This window comes from Achroia grisella, unplaced genomic scaffold (assembly GCF_030625045.1).
Source record: "Achroia grisella isolate CSIRO2021 unplaced genomic scaffold, CSIRO_AGI_Agris_v1 utg515, whole genome shotgun sequence".
In the NCBI taxonomy this organism is placed as follows: Eukaryota; Metazoa; Arthropoda; class Insecta; order Lepidoptera; family Pyralidae; genus Achroia; species Achroia grisella.
Genome location: NW_026712908.1, coordinates 260,278 through 279,820, shown reverse-complemented (window position 1 = coordinate 279,820; position 19,543 = coordinate 260,278). Strand labels below are relative to the sequence as shown.

The 19,543-nt window shown below is 30.6% G+C and overlaps 2 protein-coding genes across 2 annotated transcripts; one reads left to right on the top strand and one right to left on the bottom strand.

The window, feature by feature from the left end:
• Window positions 1–541: 541 nt before the first annotated feature.
• Window positions 542–2,536, bottom strand: LOC131847091 (cuticle protein 8-like). The gene is made up of 5 exons (XM_059196549.1): window positions 2,516–2,536; window positions 1,872–2,001; window positions 1,651–1,679; window positions 1,096–1,256; window positions 542–818 (listed from the first exon to the last, which is right to left on the bottom strand). Exons 1-5 carry the CDS (start codon window positions 2,534–2,536, stop codon window positions 542–544), a joined length of 618 nt encoding a protein of 205 aa, XP_059052532.1.
• Window positions 2,537–13,450: 10,914 nt separating this feature from the next.
• Window positions 13,451–18,821, top strand: LOC131847014 (uncharacterized). The gene is made up of 4 exons (XM_059196451.1): window positions 13,451–13,691; window positions 13,897–14,952; window positions 17,953–18,052; window positions 18,528–18,821. The coding sequence occupies exons 1-4, from the start codon at window positions 13,683–13,685 to the stop codon at window positions 18,638–18,640; spliced, it is 1,278 nt and encodes a 425-aa protein (XP_059052434.1). The 5' UTR covers window positions 13,451–13,682; the 3' UTR covers window positions 18,641–18,821.
• The last annotated feature ends 722 nt before the right edge of the window (window positions 18,822–19,543 follow it).

The following is a 19,543-nucleotide window of genomic DNA, read 5'->3' as shown; positions in this document are numbered from 1 at the left end:
ATGAATGTATATTATCATTGCAAGAATTGTTAGCGCTAACAAATAAAACATATAAGAAAAACCAAAGTATTTAATTATTCTATACTACTTTTAATTCATGATGAAATGATAATCTATTTACAAAACCTTAACTTTGTATGTAATGTAACTAGTCGAGTACAAAACACTAACGTAATCTTTAAACTACTAGTTCTCTAGTAATTCGTATGTAAAGAATGACAAAAACCAGACAAGACGTTTCGAGATAGTTTCTGACTACAATCGATATAAACCTAGGAACAATAAATTGATTGTAAAGTATAGAAATATAAATAGACTTTATAACGGTAAAATAAATTGTAAATATTTAGTCTTCCTGATATAACTAAAATATAACGGAATTACCGTTATATTCTGATCCTTAACTAAAGTGCATCCTATTTTTATTTAAAACATTAGAAAATTATTTTATCTATAAATAAAATTAATTGTACACTATTGCTGTGCTTATGTAGAGCTAGCATTATTTCTATTACAGATTTCGATTACAAAATACTTTATTTTAAAACAGTTTAAAAGAATTTCCACTATTTTTCTCCAAATGGTTTACGCTGAATCCAATCGCTGAATCATATGGAGCGTTAGACGCAGGATACCCAGTACGTTTATAGTCATTGTTGGAACTCGAATATCCATTTCTTTCTTCTGTATGAGCAGCAAGACTTGGAGATGCGTTGTAACTGTTATGTATATTATTATTAGAGGATGTTGCAGGCGGAAAATCATGACGTGGATGCTGATGTTGTGTGGGTTCATTCCTTTTTACTACTGTGTTAAATCTGTAATGTATTGAAGTACTTTATTATAATAAGCAAATAATTCAAAACATTAATAAATATTGCTTAAAACTAACTGGCAAATCATACGTTCACAAATAACGTTGAAATTCCAGCTTCCCTAAATTTACACCCAACTCTTACGTCATCCATCTTTATAACATCATGAAGACACGTCCATTCCAGAGGCTCTTAATAATAGATCGTAATTATCAAAAGACCACGTCACACTAAATACTAAACATATTTAATTTATAGAAAGTCGTATAGCAATACATACCCATGAATAGCATCAGCTGAATATTCAACAGTTCTCAAAGCACCATCAGGTTCATACAATGTGTACACTCCACGCACTCTATCACCATCCCTGGTCTCCCAGTGACTTTTTCTATCACCAGTCTGATGGTCTGACACCTCATACTTGTATTCATATTTTGCCTGGAATAAGTAATAAATATAAACACATAATGTAACAGTATATACATGTTTGTAACTATATATTCTGTTGTCTATTTGTATATGTGTATGTTTTATTAAAGATTATGACATACTTTTTAAAGTTGAAATCTGACTTTCAGATATAATATCATGGTGAAATTAATAAAATGTTTAATGTAGATAATTTTAATAATTTAGCACATTTATTTTTGGGAAACAATTATATTATACTATTTAACAACAACGATTTGCTCATTATGAATTAGTATAAATAACATAATTTTATTATCAGAATATATTATATGCTACCTCTGGCATCACAATCTTATTTATATATTTGAATAGCCATCAACATACAGATTAATATTATAGAAAATTATACTTATAGACCTACCTCATTCGTACCATATACATCAGACTGACCTACAAATAAATAAAATTATATTACATTATTATGTTACATCAAAAATACAAGCTCAGCATCTTAAACTAACTTTATTTTATTTTGTACTTATATTATTTATATTTGCATTATGCAATAATTTGGCAGCATATCTAAATTATCAATATATAATATAATAACAATTATTAAAGAGTGGATGAATAAATACGTACCAGAAACTGATGGAGAGGAAGTAGCAGATGTTGACGGGTGAAATACAATACTCTGTGACGATGTGGCGTGTTGCAACATTGCCACAGGCGATCCTTCCGTTAGTACCCACCCATTTATGAGCAATAACATCTGAAAATATTAATTAGTTTTAAACGTAACAACTAAATTGTTATGGTGCAAAAATGGGCACATTTTTGTCATTCTTCGTCTAATGTTGGGTAGATTTTTTCGTATTTGATTTCTCTTTCCTATTTAACATACACAAACAATTTACAACAAATACACAATTTACTCCAATGACAAAGCTATTTTTGGACTAACGGCGTAAACATAGTGTTTTGCAACATAACAACAGTTATGCTTAAATCCTAATTAATAAAATTTGTGTCAGTAATCTGGCTCTCCCCGAATGAGATACTCATAGGAACAAGTGCCTTTATATTTTCTCGATAACTCACGTACACAGATTTCTCTATGCTTGCCATCTACTTTTGATGGTTACACATTCTGTGTGTCAGCAATATCTATGTCAAAACTACTAGTGCTTGAACATATTATTTATTCGAATTTATTTTACTCTTTTATTAGTATTATACAATAAAGATATTTATAAATATTTTTATAATATTTGTTATATACGTGCCTTAAAATATTCTAAATTCATTATTAGCACAATATATTCTTCGTTAGACTAAGATATGTATTGAAGGGTCGTGTCTAACTGAATCTTCTTTTTATAGTATTAGGTGATCTGATAATATGAAACAATGTGCTCAGCAGCGGATGTATTTGCATGGACAAAGGTCCTGTTGTCAATTACTAATAGCACTGTATGCAAACCTTAGGTTAGATAAACGAGACGAGTACTAAAAATCCTTGTATTTGTGTCAGCTCATTATCACTGCCCGTCTTGTTATTGTTCTTATCGCTTAATCTCCTGATAATTTGAATCAAATCTTAAACGGAATGATTACTAAACTACAGTAGCAACATATCACATTATGTAAATATTTAACTATAATAGATTAAAACTATAAACTGTATAGAATATATGTAGTTATATACCCACAGTATTATTACGAGTTTTACTACAGGATAGGTATTTATTTTATAGGTATGTACTGTATTTTAACGAACTTACTACGATTAGTCTTTCACAACAGCTTCTATTATACATAGTTACAAAACATTAGTGAAAAAATTAACATAAGATTTTAAAATAATATAGGATAGCTATACTAGTCAGCCAGTACCTAATAAAAGTATTTCTCTATCACAAATAGTAATAGTAAAGTACATGTCCCAAATATTAAAAGATTTCATAACTATTATTTTTTTCCTCTTATCATCATCATTTTAAATTGCTGAGAAGACAAAAATCTATAAACCAACGATTTATAGTTAATATATATAGTAGATGATGAAATAATGATATATTTTTGTATTAGAACTATGTTGGAATATTACGAAAATATAATCTAGTGACTTCTGTGAAGAAGTTTTAATTCATGTTAGAAACAAAATTTTTAATTAAACATACATAAATTTATAAAATTAAATATATTTTTACCACAGTAGCTTTATTGTACGCACTGTAATAATATACAGACAACCGTACTACCTCTCTGTTTTTTTGTTGGTACTACTGGCGCATGTTGAAGTATAGATGTGCGTACAATTTACATTACGCTACTTTCAAATCTCGAGCCCAACTCTTCGATATCCTAAATTCTTATAAATACACTATACTGACGCTAGATGGCACAGTTTATTTCGAACTATTATTTAAGTGATATCTATATATTTTTACCCCACTGAACGAGGAAACAAAAAGGAGGATTATGATTTCGACCAGTTTTGTAAGCACATGGGTATCTACGTATTATATTTTATTTATTACCTCCATTACGTCTAATAAAATTTAAATCGATATTAATCGATAAAAATTGTCTTAAATACCTTAAATAATGCCTTTATATTATACTATTTACGTATTTACTATATATTATTTACGTTTATATATGTATGTTTAAATTTTACATTAAAATATTAATTATTCGTAAGTGTCATAAATTAAAAATAATGAAAAAAAAAACAATATTAAATAAATTATTCTTGAATCAAGGTTAAGTTACATTTAAAAGACCTAGTGTAGCTATCTAGTATATTTCAAATTACGACGTAACTTGTTTTGATACAGGACTTTAAAAAATGGTGTGACTTTAGCAATGTGTGTAGAATTTACGCTTAAATGATCAGCTACATTAATTATATCTACACCAGGTATGTTACACAACATGTTTTAGTGACACCTCAAGTAAGTTTACTTACTGGTAACACACATGATATTGTTCTAACATACATTAATTGCTAGTAATGTGGAGTAACAACTCCATTGCTAGCAATATATGATGTCAGGTTGACCACCACGCGATTCCCTCTGGAGATCATCGTAAATTCTTGGTGAAATTGCTACGTTGGGAAAACTGATCTGACATCATGCTCATTTTATCATTCTTCACTGGTGCACCGCCAGCATAGACGGTTAGTGCAAGCGGCTAAACCATTCTATTGACATCCATTAAAAAAATACATTTATTGTTATATAAAAAAGAGGGTTTTTTAGCATTAAGTATGATACCAAAATATATTTCCAATCTACTGTTTAATGTAATATAAAAAATATTAAGAAATCTTTATGGAATAAAGCCTATTACTCTGTAAACGATTATTTGAGAGATGAGGTTGTACACCGTTAGCTGTTTAGACAAAGACTTTTATAAAGGAAAATAGTGTCGCTACCATGGCAGACTGCTGCCGTCGTGACCACAGAGACAATACGTAAATATTCTTTCGATTTCGATATTCTTGTTTTATATATGTACTAGTTTTTAATAAATATATTTTCTCGAATTGACTAGTTATTTTTTTAGAACTGCTAACTAAACAGTTCGCCTTAGTTGGTCTTTACAGCCTTACTGGAAGAAAATGAGAGCGGGTTCACAGGCATTCCAAATCAGTGGAAAACAAAATCAAAATGTATAAAAAGGGTAAAACAGAAAAAAGATTTTAAAATTAATTTTAACTATTTATTTGTATATACGAATACAGTATTGACGGCAAGGAATCCTTCGCCTTCATTGGTTATCGGTATATATGATACTTAGGAACTATTTATATTTAAGTTACAAAATTCAATTCGAACAACACAAAAGTAACTCTTGGTTTCGTAACGTTATCAAGATTAAACCCGTTTCATATATATGTATCTATTTATGCACGTTTCATATCTGTAGCATGAGGTCACATAAGTATCTATTTGAATCAGGGATTAGAGATTATGCTGTAATCCCTGATACAAATAGATACTCATATCTCATCAGTGCAATTTGTCGCGACATAACTATTGAGGTAACTAAATTTGTAATACCAAATCAAGGATAGCGGAGGGTATAGCACGGTTACTGAATGAAACCAGAGGCCCCATTGCTAGCAATGTACAATAAGGCCAACCTCCACACGGTCTTCCCTGTATATAATAAAAAAAACTATGTGTTTATTTCATGTTAGAAGTGTTTTTATGTTTGGCATATTAATAAATTTTATAGACACCCCAGAAAATTAAAATGTTATATATATATAAATATTATTGTAACTGGCTAATAAGAAATGTGTTTTTATATCTAAATTTATATTTTGAAATTTTTAGTTCCTTTTTTTGTAGATTCTTGTTTGTTACTTCAATTTTCTTTTCCTTCATATTCAATTGTCAGTAGTCTATATTAATATATATATAATATAATAATAAAAGACATTTAAAATTAAACATGTACTTTCAACTTTCAGGTTGTCATTCGTTGTTGTCATTGTATCCAATTACGAATCATACATTTGGAAACTGGTTCAACTGAATGGGAGTTACATTTTACTCTGTCATATCATTAGTTATTGGCTATAAAAAAATAAAGCAATTAACGTCGCTGTTCGAATTAGGTTACATTTTATTTGTGAATTTAACCTTCAGTAATATAAGGCTCTATCCATACTAGTCTCGATACAAGAGACAGTTCTGGGAACTGTATAAAATAATTGTAATATTTCACAGATATTTTAGAGTATAGATAAAACGTTATGGTTCTAAGACTAAACAAAGACATAGTAAGTTCCTATATATTTTAGGTGATTAGAAAATTAGTAGTCAACCTCGACGACTTCAACTTTCGTTATATTCACTGATTGCTTTCATGCAAATACGCAACTAAGTGGCACTTTTGATAATGTCGATAAATTATTAGTGTGGAGATTGAAATCCTAACTTATTCTAGACCTTGTGAAATCTGTCAATAATAATAAGAATAACCTTGGTCAAGTAATACAGAGCCATAAACTATATTCGACAACTATACTATACACACAATGCACATCAATGATCAATCAATCAGATAAGTCCCAAAATAATGCAATGCAAACACTCATTTTTGAAGTCATTGTCTTCAAAAATATTAGCGTATACAAAATGGGTAGATGTAGTACAAGGAACTCCAACCACTCCACTGCAACTATCAATATTCTAGAAACAGGTCTCTTCTTATTAGATCTTTATAAGTTAGAGATGCGTAGACGTACTAGATTTACTAGCCAGAACGCTAAAGGAGATTAAATGTAGGCTGTGCATTGTTCAGTGCATGACAATGTTTTCAGAGGGAGAAACCCACATGTTATTTTATTCAAGTACATAACGTAAAAAAGTATGTAAGAGTACCACTGCCTCTTTTAGTAACACGTAAAAATTTATTATTGAAATTAGATAAATATTTATCTAAGAATACTTTTCTATGTCCGTAGCTCCCGTAAAAGATATATATAAAGCAAAAAAATATAATCTTTGTATTAATTATAAATTCAAAAACAATCGATCCAAATCGATTGTTTATGTCAATTACTTACTTACAAATATCACTAACACATAAATTTAAATTCAATGTTACAGTTACATAATCAGTTTGTCATAAACAATGAAACATTATACATGTAGATATATATTAATAGACAAGTAGAATAATTATGTTTGTTATAATACAATAAAGTATTGCAATTCTTTTAAATTCTTGCCTCGTGTACTCTTGGTTCACTATAATTGAGTTTTAATATATCCCATGACAGTTTACGTAAGTACATTATTTACACAGGAGCAAGATAATTTTCATAGGTTTTAATTTTATGAATACTAGCACTCTCCCCGGCTTCGCATGAATCCTGAATCACTCTATATATTAAAAAAAACTGCTTCAAAATCCGTTGCGTAATTTTAAAGATATACATAGGGACGGACAGACAGCGATAGCGACTTTGTTTTATACTATGTAATAATGATAAAGGTGATAACGACTCAAAACCAAAAAGGTGAAATTGACACCAAAACTTCTTCAAGCGCATTAAATTTATTATTGATTTACTTTACTGAAATAAATTATTATAATAACCGAGATCGTATCAGATACGTTAAGTTTATACATAAAACAGTAGTGACAGTAGCCTACGTCGTGAATGAGATTAATCAATCGTAAACCAAAGTCAAGCCTCCGTAGCCGTAATCTTCTTTTGCACAACTGTCTACAAATCGTACCTTGATCTCTGGTTTGATATTTGTTTTTATGAAAGAGTTATGCACGCTAAATAGTTACGCTGCAATTGTTGGTCACGACATTTTATAGCTGTTTGAATTATTATGATCATTTGATGTTATGTTCGAAACATTTACTAAATGTGTGTGTGTGCTCTAAAAATAAATAAGTAATTTCAAATTCTCCAATACTAAGTTACTTGTATTTTTTATGAAATTTAAATCTTCAATGAAAATGTTTATTTTATTATTGATATAGTCTACATAGCACGTTTTAGCCATAAGCAGGACTATTAACTATCTATCAACATAATTCCGAACGCATCATTGATAAAGCACTCAATACGAACTCTCTTCACGCTTAAGATCTTTCTATGTACAAAATACGAGTATGTTAGGACAGTAAAACATAAAGTATAGATCGCGACGCTCTGTGTTACTGTCATCATTGAAGATAATATATGTATATATCACCAACCATCTGATAACCTAAAAAACCGCGTATTTTTTTAGTATAGGTATATACCAGTATGTACAATGCATTATTAAAATATTTAAATTGTTAAGTACTTTGTAATTTCCTTACGTGACTCAACCTAATATCCAAAATATTACTATATCCACTACTAACTAAATCTATTATACTTTTTTATTATATGATATTAGGTATAGTGTGGCTACTAACAACGAAGCTTCACAGCCCCAGGACATAATTTTATTTCGCAATAAATTTCAATAAAACCGCAATAGGATTTGGAATGGAAAGCACACCTTGTGCAAAACACAGATGTTGAAAGTTATGTTCAAAAATATTTGCTGACTCACTTTGTTCCATATTCTAAGTTTTCTCTTAATGCAATAAATTGTTTAAAAATTTGCGGCCCTGATGTTCCATATGTTCGTCGGATTTGATACTAGCTTAGCATCATATGCATGTTTGTCCTGACTTGACTTATGGAAAATATAGATAATTTTTTTAATTAATTTACTTTTATTACTAAAAGCTGTTCAGAAACCTTCTTCCTAAAAACGAAGTCGTAAAGTCTCGAAAAGATAGATATATAGTATTAATGAATAAGTTTCCAAAGTAACTAATATAATAAATAATCCTCCCAAATAAATAAATAAGTAATTACTTAGTAGTTATATGCTTACTATTCTTATAATAAGAGCTGTCTATTTCGTATGATAGTATGTCTCCATATATGTAATATGTAACATCTACAAATTACTTTGTGCTACAGCCAAATGAAAATAGACTAATATGAAAATATTATGTACATAGATATAGGTAGTTTAATACATACACAGATACATTTATCCATAATAACAAACACTAAAATTTATGTTGCAATTCAATATTATTTATAGTTCTAATAGTATATCTTGGCAAAATAAATTACATACAATGCACGATATATATACACGAGATGCAAATATTCTTATATTTTTGAAAAAACAAAGTTTTTTGCTTATTGAAACAGTTTAATAAAAAAGACCTCAACGAACTTTGGATTTAAATATTTTAAAAGGTTTTCAAAATAAAAAAATAACATAACGCAATACGTGAAATTCGCTTCTGTATATTATTCAATATTAATTAGCAGGTAAAAAATCTATTTCTGTAAGTATATTGTTTTGCATGAGTATGAGCAGTATTGTTAATTGATCAGTTAATTTTTTTTATTCTATATATTACTATATTAATTCAATTTGATTAAATCTATAAATTATATTTGTATATTAATATATACAGTATATTAATAATAATATGGGAGATTAGAAAATTAGTGTGATAGATTTGATAACTAGATAACTGTGATAGGATTTAGGTCTGAATGTATCGCGTCTGTGCAGTACAATCATCATTTACAATTTACCATATAAACATATTTCCATAATGACACTGAATATACATTATGATTTCTAAACTGATCAATTAGCTGTACAACTCCTTACGGAGTAATATTATAAATGGAAATAGTATCTGTCCATTTAGTACGTTTTCGTGGCAATATTACGGAACCAATTTGGATGTAAATTGCAGCGAGTTAATTTGCAACCTATGTAAGGATCGCAGTTGCATAACATATACATTGTGATATTGACTATTTGCTTGTATTTCTTATATTTTTATATATCAACAGAGGTGTGTGTATATGTGACAAAAGTAACTAGTAAATATGGCCTAATATTAATTAGTTTACTTAATAAATACCAAACACATTCTGAAGTTTACTTAATCTTGTAAATAAATATATACTGCAATATTAATTGATAACTTCACAATCAATACTGTTAGTTCGTTAAATAATATTTATATTTTTATAAATACCACAAATATTTACCATTACAGAGATGTCCACTGTATAAAACTGGTAAAAATTAACAGAAAATTTAGGAATGACTTTTATAAAGAGATTATTTAAATCATCATTTACAACAACATATATACTCACAAATGTTATCATTTTAGCTAATCACAAATCATTATTTAAATCAGTAGTCTACTCCATAGATTACAATAACAATTTTTATCTTTGCGTTTTCGACACAGGAATAAAAGCTCGTTGGAGGAAAACATATTTATTAACAAAAATTAATGAACTTGAAAATGTTCAAGGGAATTTATACTATCTGTTACATTATTACTTAGAAGTACTATTCAACATCCTGCTCAATGACCCGGCCTTGCAGCTCCACAATAAATCCGATCAATTATATTAGGAACCTCGCGCTACATTTTAGAATGTTACGTAAACGAGTTACATTTATGAAGTGATTACTATATAAAAACTAGTCAATAAAACAAACACATACTTTGAGTATTGATTAACAATCAGGTTTTAGCTACTGGGCGTAAGTCGTGTCAGAATCACCCGGTTACGGCGACTAGATAAATCACTGTTTAATACATTATCTTGCATACGATCGACATATTGCAAACTTTATTGCGATGTTTCTGCATATAGGCGGCTCTCAATTAACAGTTCTCAAGCGATACTATTAAATATGAAATTTGTAACAATATATTGATATAATATTTTTAACAGATCCGATTACACATAAGACAGTAAAATAACGGTTTATCTACCGTCACTGTAAAGGTGATCAATAAAATTAATATAATAAGATGAGAGCAAAAAACTGTATGATCGCAAACATCTTACTGACTAATATCACATATAAAACAAAATGTATAAAATAAAACAAAAAGTAATACAGCTATGAAGTGGCAGATTCACCTGATTTTAAATAAATAAATTACCATCTTTCTTTTCATTTATACCTAAACAATTACATTTTTAGTTATGTCTGAGAATTCGTAATGCGCTGATATTACAGCCCAACAGAAATACGTTGAACAAACTAGTCTTTTAAACTACTATAATATATTAAATAATATGTTAGGTATAACTATTTACCTAATTTGTGATGATATCTATTGAATCGGTAAGTTGTTATTGCCGTGCTGTACCGTAGCCTAAAATATTTTAATGTAGCCGTTCACATGTAGTAACTAATTACTATTTGGGAATACCTACCTATCTATCTATGGCAAATACCTCATAAAATTGATACTTATCTTAGTAGTTATATGAATTCACGCTATTGAAGTTAATAGACATAAAACTGTTTAAATCCTACTGTAGCATGCGTGAAGTTTCGTAATTTGCATGTAAGCTGCAAAGCTTAGGGGCTTGTTACCTTATGCAAGGTGCCCGACTGGTGCCTGTATGTGACCTCTTTTGCTGACATTAATTGCAATTTGGAACATGAATGAGGAAATTGTATTATTCAAGACTCATACATCACTCTAAAGGGTAAATGAACTTCGCTAATGTTTATTTTGTCATTATTGGGTGATATTTATAAATATTTTTGTTATTTCTAATTGCATGTACAGGCTTACTTAATTACTTATATTGAAAATAAAACCAGGGCACTCAATAAAAAGACCTTGTGTTGTGTATCCGAGTACATACATTTGTCAAGAAGGGCTACTTAATTTAGGGAGTTTCATCATTTCCTTAATTAACGTGGGAATTATAGGAGTGTATCTTTTACGTATTGTTATTTAGGGTTCACGTTGAAAGATTGTTTTAAATAAAAAGCTGTAACGAAAACAATATTGCATTATATAAAGATTAATATGGAATACTATTGTCTGGTTGATGTATTTTCTTGTGATAATAGGAAGGTCGAATATTATAAGCAACTATCGTACCCACAGTCACTATTCAATAATCTGATGTAATTTATAAAGGTACCAAGGCGTCTGCCTTGGTATCTTTATAAATAACATCAAATGTGATAGTTTTTTACAAATTTTTCTCGGATACTTCTCTAAAATATTTCGTACGAAATCATTTGTATAATTTACTATATAAATTGTAGCATATTGATCTTCCATATGTTTTCAGAAAAAACAATATATTACCACTCACTTGCTTTCCGAGTTTGCCATGAGAGGTGACGACAAGAACAAGTGTGAACGTAAATACCACGCCTGGCTTATCTTGTAATATTAGGAAGTCCTTCAGGAAATATCTATAAAAATAACGGACACGGTTTTACCTATATATGTAGTACCTGAAAGAAAATTCTTATCAACGCTCACTAATTTACAGTGAACATTGATAAGTAATTAATACACCTTTTTGCGCATTTTACATACTTTGCTTTTGACGTTTAGTGGTTGAACTGGTTATTTTAACCAAGCAGGTAATAAAGTGTCACAAAATATTGCACATGACTTTGGATATATAATATACACCACAAATACATTATAAAAGACCTTTTGCTTCAATAATATTATTGTTCATAAAATATCATTGAGCTTTCACTTACACAATCAGCGTCGACTCATAAAGTCTGCAGATTCCGTGCCCTTGAGACACCAAGGTTGAATAGGCGCCTCGCTTTTAATCAATGTCATCAAATTTCTTCACACCACTGCGTATTCTTTCCTACTAATTTTTTTTTAAGTAACCTTTTGTATTTTGTGTTTAAGACCTCTTTTTCAATTTTGCATTTTTATAAACCAATGGCTGTTTTATTTTATTATTTACTGTAATTATTTCCTGACGACGACACTGTCGCGTCGTGGTCTTTTGGATTATTACCCGACTTTGAATTCACGGATCAAATGTGGCCGACGGTGAAAAAAAATTGCGTGTCAATTAATATTCTTGAGTAACACTCTGGTTATGAAAACACCTATAAGTTTCTGTTTTAGTCATTTTTTTCATTTGTTCATTGTTTAAAGTTTTCATTGTTCTAATATATTTATTTATTTATTAATAGAAATATTTTAAATTTTCATACGATTTTTCAAACATTTTATTTATACAAGCATACCGCTGTCTCTCGGATTAATTAAGTATGTAACTCTAATCACACTTAATGGAGAGCTAATCGGGAATTTTAATTAAAATACGGAGTTTTTGTATTTTATATTTTAGCCCTTTACTATTTAAGATCTTATGAGGTATATTAAATCACCAAATCAATAGGTTCTAATTAGAAATATTTTAGCTATAATATAATTATGAACATTTAAGTATATGTTTACAAAGATTTAATTATGTATTCCGGACCTTTATATATACTAGTTCCGTCCTATGACCTGTTTCACGATGTAAAAGTGTACTCGTAACCTGTAATGTATAGAGGAGGACATACAGTACACTAAATGTTTAATTACTTAAAAAAGTGTTAAACAGTAACAGCGCTATGTAGTAAATAAACAAAAAAAAAACTATAAAAATTGTAATTTTTTACCAATGATATCTACTCAATTAAAATAATCAATTTATACGACATACATTTTACCTTAGATAGTTGGCATTAGTAATATTAAACGAACCATAATGTATTATAATGAATGTAGTCAGATCTATATAAATTACTCGTAGCGTACACACGTGGACCGCGCCCACTGAGTACCACTGGTTAGCGAACGTGAAAAAGTGTGACCCGTTCTTACACATATGAGATCACTATATAAGACTTTGCAGACCCACTTTGCTCTCATTTCGACTGACGCCAAAGTTTGGCAAATACGCTTTAAGTTTTCGGCAACACCGATGTAAACATTACGGAAACCAAAACTGAAAGCATCCTAATAATTACATGACGTAATAACAACAATAAAATTTATTAGTGGGCACGCAATTGGGCAAAAATGAAGTCGGTAAGTAAAATAATACAATGCAAAACATAATTCAGCCACTCACTCATGCATTATACAAAATGCAGGTAAATCGAAAATTTAATAGTAATTGCTCTAAATTTAATGGCATTTCACAATGGTTAAATTACTCGTAATTCGGACTTAAATAAGTCTAAAACCATAGAGTTTAGAGTTTCTTATACACGAAATGTTGTCTTCGTTTCAGGCACTACTCTCGACTTTCTTATTGGCCACAACCATCACATACGGACTAGCATACCACGATCCAGACTTGAATTACCACCTAGGCCAAGTACAAAAGCTGCAAAACTGTGATAATGGGTACTCCTACCCTACACCAGCCATTCAACTGACCACCTCTGGAGTTAAAGTGGCTGCTCCACCAGCAATTGTACCCCAGCAAGTAATATCTGCGCCTGTGTATCAGTATTCACAAGCTGTAGCTCCTCAAATTTCATACGCCCCACAACCAGCGCCTGTATATCAGCCAACAATCTTATCTCAAAACGATGCGCCGGTATATTCGACAAAAGAAGTACACGGATACGCTACTTCCGCGGGATTGTCATCTGCAGCCTCATCAGGGAGAAGAGTGACTCCACTCGCAACGTACGCTCAAGCGCCTATAATAGCAAAAGTAACAGCTGCTCCACTATTTGCCAGGTTCTCTATAACTCCACCTAAAACAACTTACTTGACCCAAAATTCAATTTCCCAACAAGCATACACCGGATCATTGGCAAAAGCATCGCTGAACTCCTATAGTGTTCAAGGCGGAGGACCAGTAGTATCTCAAGTGTATGCAGCACCTTCTGCAGGATACGCCACGTCTCCTGCTTTGAGAGTGCAACAAAATCAAGTTATTACGCCTGCCACCTACAACGTTGCTGCGCCTGCTGTGACTCGGTACACACAGGCTGTTCAAGCTCCACAAGTGACTCAAGTTGCACCAGTCACCCAATATGCTACATCTTCAGTTACACAAGTAGGAGGAACCTCGACACAGTACTTTAGACCAGCACAATACTCTACGCCTGTTATCACTCAGTACACAAATCCAGCTGTAACTCAGTATGCAGTGCCAACTGTTGCGCAGTATACACAACCAGCTCAACAGGTGCAGAGAATCGCGCCAATTTCACACATTAGTGCCCCGGTTTTACCATCAGTGTCAGTACCCGTCACAGGTGTCCAAAGTGGTCATATCAGCGCTACACCTGTCGCTGTTAAGAACGTACACACAGAATTTTTGGAAAATTATGTAAGTATCTAGTAATAATTATATTTAATTAGAACATTAAACTCAATATAATATAAAAATATTTAATAGAATACAAAAATATGCCTAATATAGCTCCTATTTAAATGTGTAATAAAATAATAACATAACACATGCAATAATATAACAACATATACTATATATCTTGTTTATCCTCATTATGTTTACATATAGTACAATCATAACCGGGAAAAAACTGTTCTGTCTGTCTGTTTGTTTATTATACGGCTCAATATACATGTAGGCTGACGAAAACTGAAAGATATACTGTATAAATCTTTTTTAATACGTCGCTAAATTCTTTTTAATACTTAATTTATTTTAATATAGCAATTTTATTATAAATACATTAAAATACACGTCTATAATTTGTATTTAGGAATATTTACTTTACTAGGCTTACCTGAACAACAGTGAACTTTTTCACACTTTGTAACATAATTAACATTTCTGATATAGGTACCCCTTTAATTTCGTAATTGCTGAAAACTTATTTCAACTGCTTTTCCTTGCATTAAACGTTTAATTAAAATAAATACGATATTTAATCAATATAATAGATCTTTGGCATGTAAAAATAAAATAGTAAGTAAATAGAGTCGAATCTCGAACTGACTTCTTCTTTTTGAAGTAGGTTGAAAATAGTAACCATTTTGCGCAAAATTTACGTAGGTGGCCAATTACGAAGTTGCCTCACATCCCTGCAAGATATTTTGTGATGTAACCGTAACATGACCCGTCTACCAGGATCCAGATTTTTTCAAATTGACTTCTTACGCCAATTAATCACTCAAATGTAGACGAATGTCGTCGTACATACCTATAGTTATTACATAATCTATTCGATAGATATTTCGATAATACGGTTTAAATAGTTACATAGTCTTGACATAGCGTTTATATTATTATTTGCATTAAAAATTAAATTACAGCCAGTTTATATATAGTTTTTTTAATAATAAATATACATAATAATAATAATACATATCTTATATGTACCGAGTAATTAATTAGTTATATTTTAAATTATTAAAAATAATACAAATCGCGATCGAAAAAAGCTATAGTGATGTAAATAGAAATTTCTGAGAAGGCACATACAAATCACATCAAGGTGTTTTAATTATACTTAAATAAAAAAACTAGTTATATAATTTGGTATATGCAAACATACCATTTAGGATTACCCTGGTCAAGTAAACGAAGGGTGCTTCATATTTTGATATTTGATTATACGTTTAGGCATTATCTATATGTTTGAAATGAGGTTTGTTAGTCTCGCTAAAACTCGAGAACGGCTGGATAAATTTGGCTAATTTTTGAATTATTTGTAAAAAGAAAGTTTCAGTGGTGATAAAATAATTGCATGGAAAATAGTAAAAACATGAACTTTAATTTCCCATACAAACTTTTCATACCTGTGAAACAGTATGCATCGTGCAATTTATTGTGTAACAAAATTTAAAAAACAGTACATATCATTTAATTCTGAAGTTCTGATTTCGGAACAGAGTTCCCGGGATCAGCTAGTTAATAACAATAATTTTAAACTCTGCACAATTCCCACAGCGCTATTTAACCTTATAAATCTAAGCAAAACTTATGTTATGTGTACTAGACAAATGAAAGAAATAACTAAATTTTTTGGGTGTTTTATTATGCGTATTATGTAGGTACATACATTATACACATAATAAAACACCCAAACATACAAACAATGACCTCATGAACACAAATATTCGTAGCGTGCAACAAATCGAACTCGCAACCATCGGAAGTGAAGTGACGTATTACACGCTAGACCACCGTGGTCGTCTAATATCATACCCATATGTCGTATTTTGAAAGAGCTATTTTATAATAAATATCTATTTAAGAGACGTTGTATAGAAATCATAATTCTAGTTAACATCCATTTCCACAAATCTTTATAATGTTTTGAAATAGTCCATAAGCGTTATACGTGTAATATACTAAAGCCATACAGACTACATTTTGAGATATTTCGTAACTATGCTTTCGAAATTTCGATCCTTTCTCACCAATACCCATTGTACTTGTTACCCACATTTAAGGAAATTTATTTAAGTACATTCTCAATTTATACCTACGCATTAGTATTGTTATCTGTGCTCTCAATTAAATGAAGTGCTGCGCACGCTAAAGTGGCAACAAGCCCAATGGTAGGTAAATAACCTTAGAAAGTACTATCCGTCTAAGTAACCAATGTTACTGGAAGCCGTAGTGAGGTAATATCCAGATATAAATGGGAGAACGGCATAAAAAATAACTTATGTTAGCGGGGAACTAGTGGAGAATGATGATGAGGGGTATGTCAGGTCAGTTAGCCGTGACCAATTCACCAGAAATTAACCACGATGAGATCCAGATCCAGATCACGTTCAATTCGACCTGACATGGTTAATTAAGACACCTCGTGGAAGTGGATTTGAGATTTGATTTTGTTCATTGCTAATAATGTGATGACTTTATTTAATTTATGTTGTCGCAATTAAAAGTCAGACATTACATCTAACCTACAGTGTTTACAAAAAATAATAATATCCGTTATATGATGAACACATCTCATTCTCATCCTGACTGTTGGTTGAAACCTAATCTAATAATATAACTCCCCTCTCCTTCCCCCGTAACTAAGATAGTAAAATATTACACAAAAAGTATCAAGTAAGTAAGCTTCTCGGTTTCAATAACGTGAATCATAAAATGTCGTGACGATTTGTTGAACCGAAGAGATATTCGTATATATTCACTTTGACCTTTATACGAAAGGATAGAACACTATCAAATGTATCTTAAAAATGATAAATCATTGTTCATGTGCAATTACGTAAGTTACAATCGTTTTCATTTGTTGACGACTGCCCTATATAGTTTAGTTGTAACCTTTGGCTGGCATTTCTCACGATATTAGCGCAAAGGGCAACCGTTAGTAATGATATCGTATCGTAATGTTCGCAGGACGCCCATCCACGATATGCTTACGAGTATAGCGTCAACGATCCACATACAGGTGACATAAAGCAACAAAGAGAAGAACGAGACGGTGAAGTTGTCAAAGGTAAGAATATTCAGTAACGAAACTAAACAAATATGTATGGTATACGATTATTATTTCAATTATATTTTATGTATTCATTCTTGCTAAATTTAAAGTGACAGGATGCTATTATTTCGCTAAAAATTTCCTTCTGTGAATTCTGGTAGTACTGGTAATACATACCAATGATCATTGGAATGTAGATATGTTTATGTATGTTTATAAGCAGGATCATGTCAATCGTGTTTTTCGCGTAGTTTTGTCGATTGAGTTTGCACTTGAATTCTACTACGAGATAAATAAAAAAATAACAGATAAATATTCCCATTTAAAATGAAGTTCGCTTTTTAACATACACTTTTTAGAAACTTTTTGCTTAATCTTATATTTAAAACATTTTCGCTCCACTAATCAACATGGTAGTCACTTGTGTAACCATGAAGGTAATCATAACACAAAAATGTCACAGAATAACATGCAGTTGTTATATATCCAGGTCAATATTCTTTGGTGGAGCCGGACGGATCAGTGCGGACAGTGGACTACGTAGCCGACTGGGAGACCGGTTTTCACGCCGACGTGCGTAACAGCAAAGACAATCAACATTAGAGTACCCACAACCCCACTTCGATGGAATTGGGGCAATATTCGCCATATACGGAATAGGTGGACAATGCTAGAATTAATCAGAAATTTATGTATGTAAAGAATAATGTTGGTCTGTTACGATTAATACTTCGATATCGTTTACCGATCAATCACATTGGCACATGGAAAAGAAAAAAGAAGATTCGTTAAAAAGGTTTTACTATACTTTTTATTACTACTTATTATTATTTTTACTTATTATTATATATATTATTAATTATTATTACTTCATTTTTACTCTCGGCGTGATGACAGATTACTACTATGATGATACTTAATTCAAGTTCCATTCAAATAGTTGTCATGAGAAAGAATATACAATTTAATATTTAAGGATGAAAATTCTATTCGCGCCATCTAATTTGTCAAAACTCACCATAATATGATGGTGCTTCGTACAATTCATACATTTTAATATACACAATTAAATTATTAATAATATGTACGGTTATTTAAGCACAAGAACATCTATATATTGTTACATATTATTTACGGTTACGGTTATTTCACGGTTTTGTAAACCGTCTATTATATCAATAATTCAGGGCCAAGACTTATACGATACTCGTATATACAAGTTATCTAAATTATAGATATTATTAGATACATGTACTTATATGACTTCTTAAGAAATACAAGTCTGCTGCAATATGTTTGTACCTAACTAAACCTCACGGAAACTGACAAATGTGGTCAATCGGCTTATTTTAGACAGTTACGAAATAAACAACGGAAATCTCGAAGTGTAATACCTATGTATTAAGTAGACATGTAGTCCGCTTAAGTTAATAAACATGCACATAAATACTTATAAAACATAAGATTCAATTAATTAAATAGCGATTTGTTTGGATGATTGGAAGC

Coding starts and splice junctions, on each gene's coding strand:
- LOC131847014 (XM_059196451.1), top strand. Junction 14,953..17,952: donor CAGAATTTTTGGAAAATTAT/GTAAGTATCTAG, acceptor TAATGTTCGCAG/GACGCCCATCCACGATATGC. Junction 18,053..18,527: donor AGACGGTGAAGTTGTCAAAG/GTAAGAATATTC, acceptor TTATATATCCAG/GTCAATATTCTTTGGTGGAG.
- LOC131847091 (XM_059196549.1), bottom strand. CDS start 2,536: ATGAATTTAGAATATTTTAAG. Junction 2,002..2,515: donor TGAATTTAGAATATTTTAAG/GCACGTATATAA, acceptor TAATATTTTCAG/ATGTTATTGCTCATAAATGG. Junction 1,257..1,650: donor ATGTATATGGTACGAATGAG/GTAGGTCTATAA, acceptor TACTTATTCCAG/GCAAAATATGAATACAAGTA.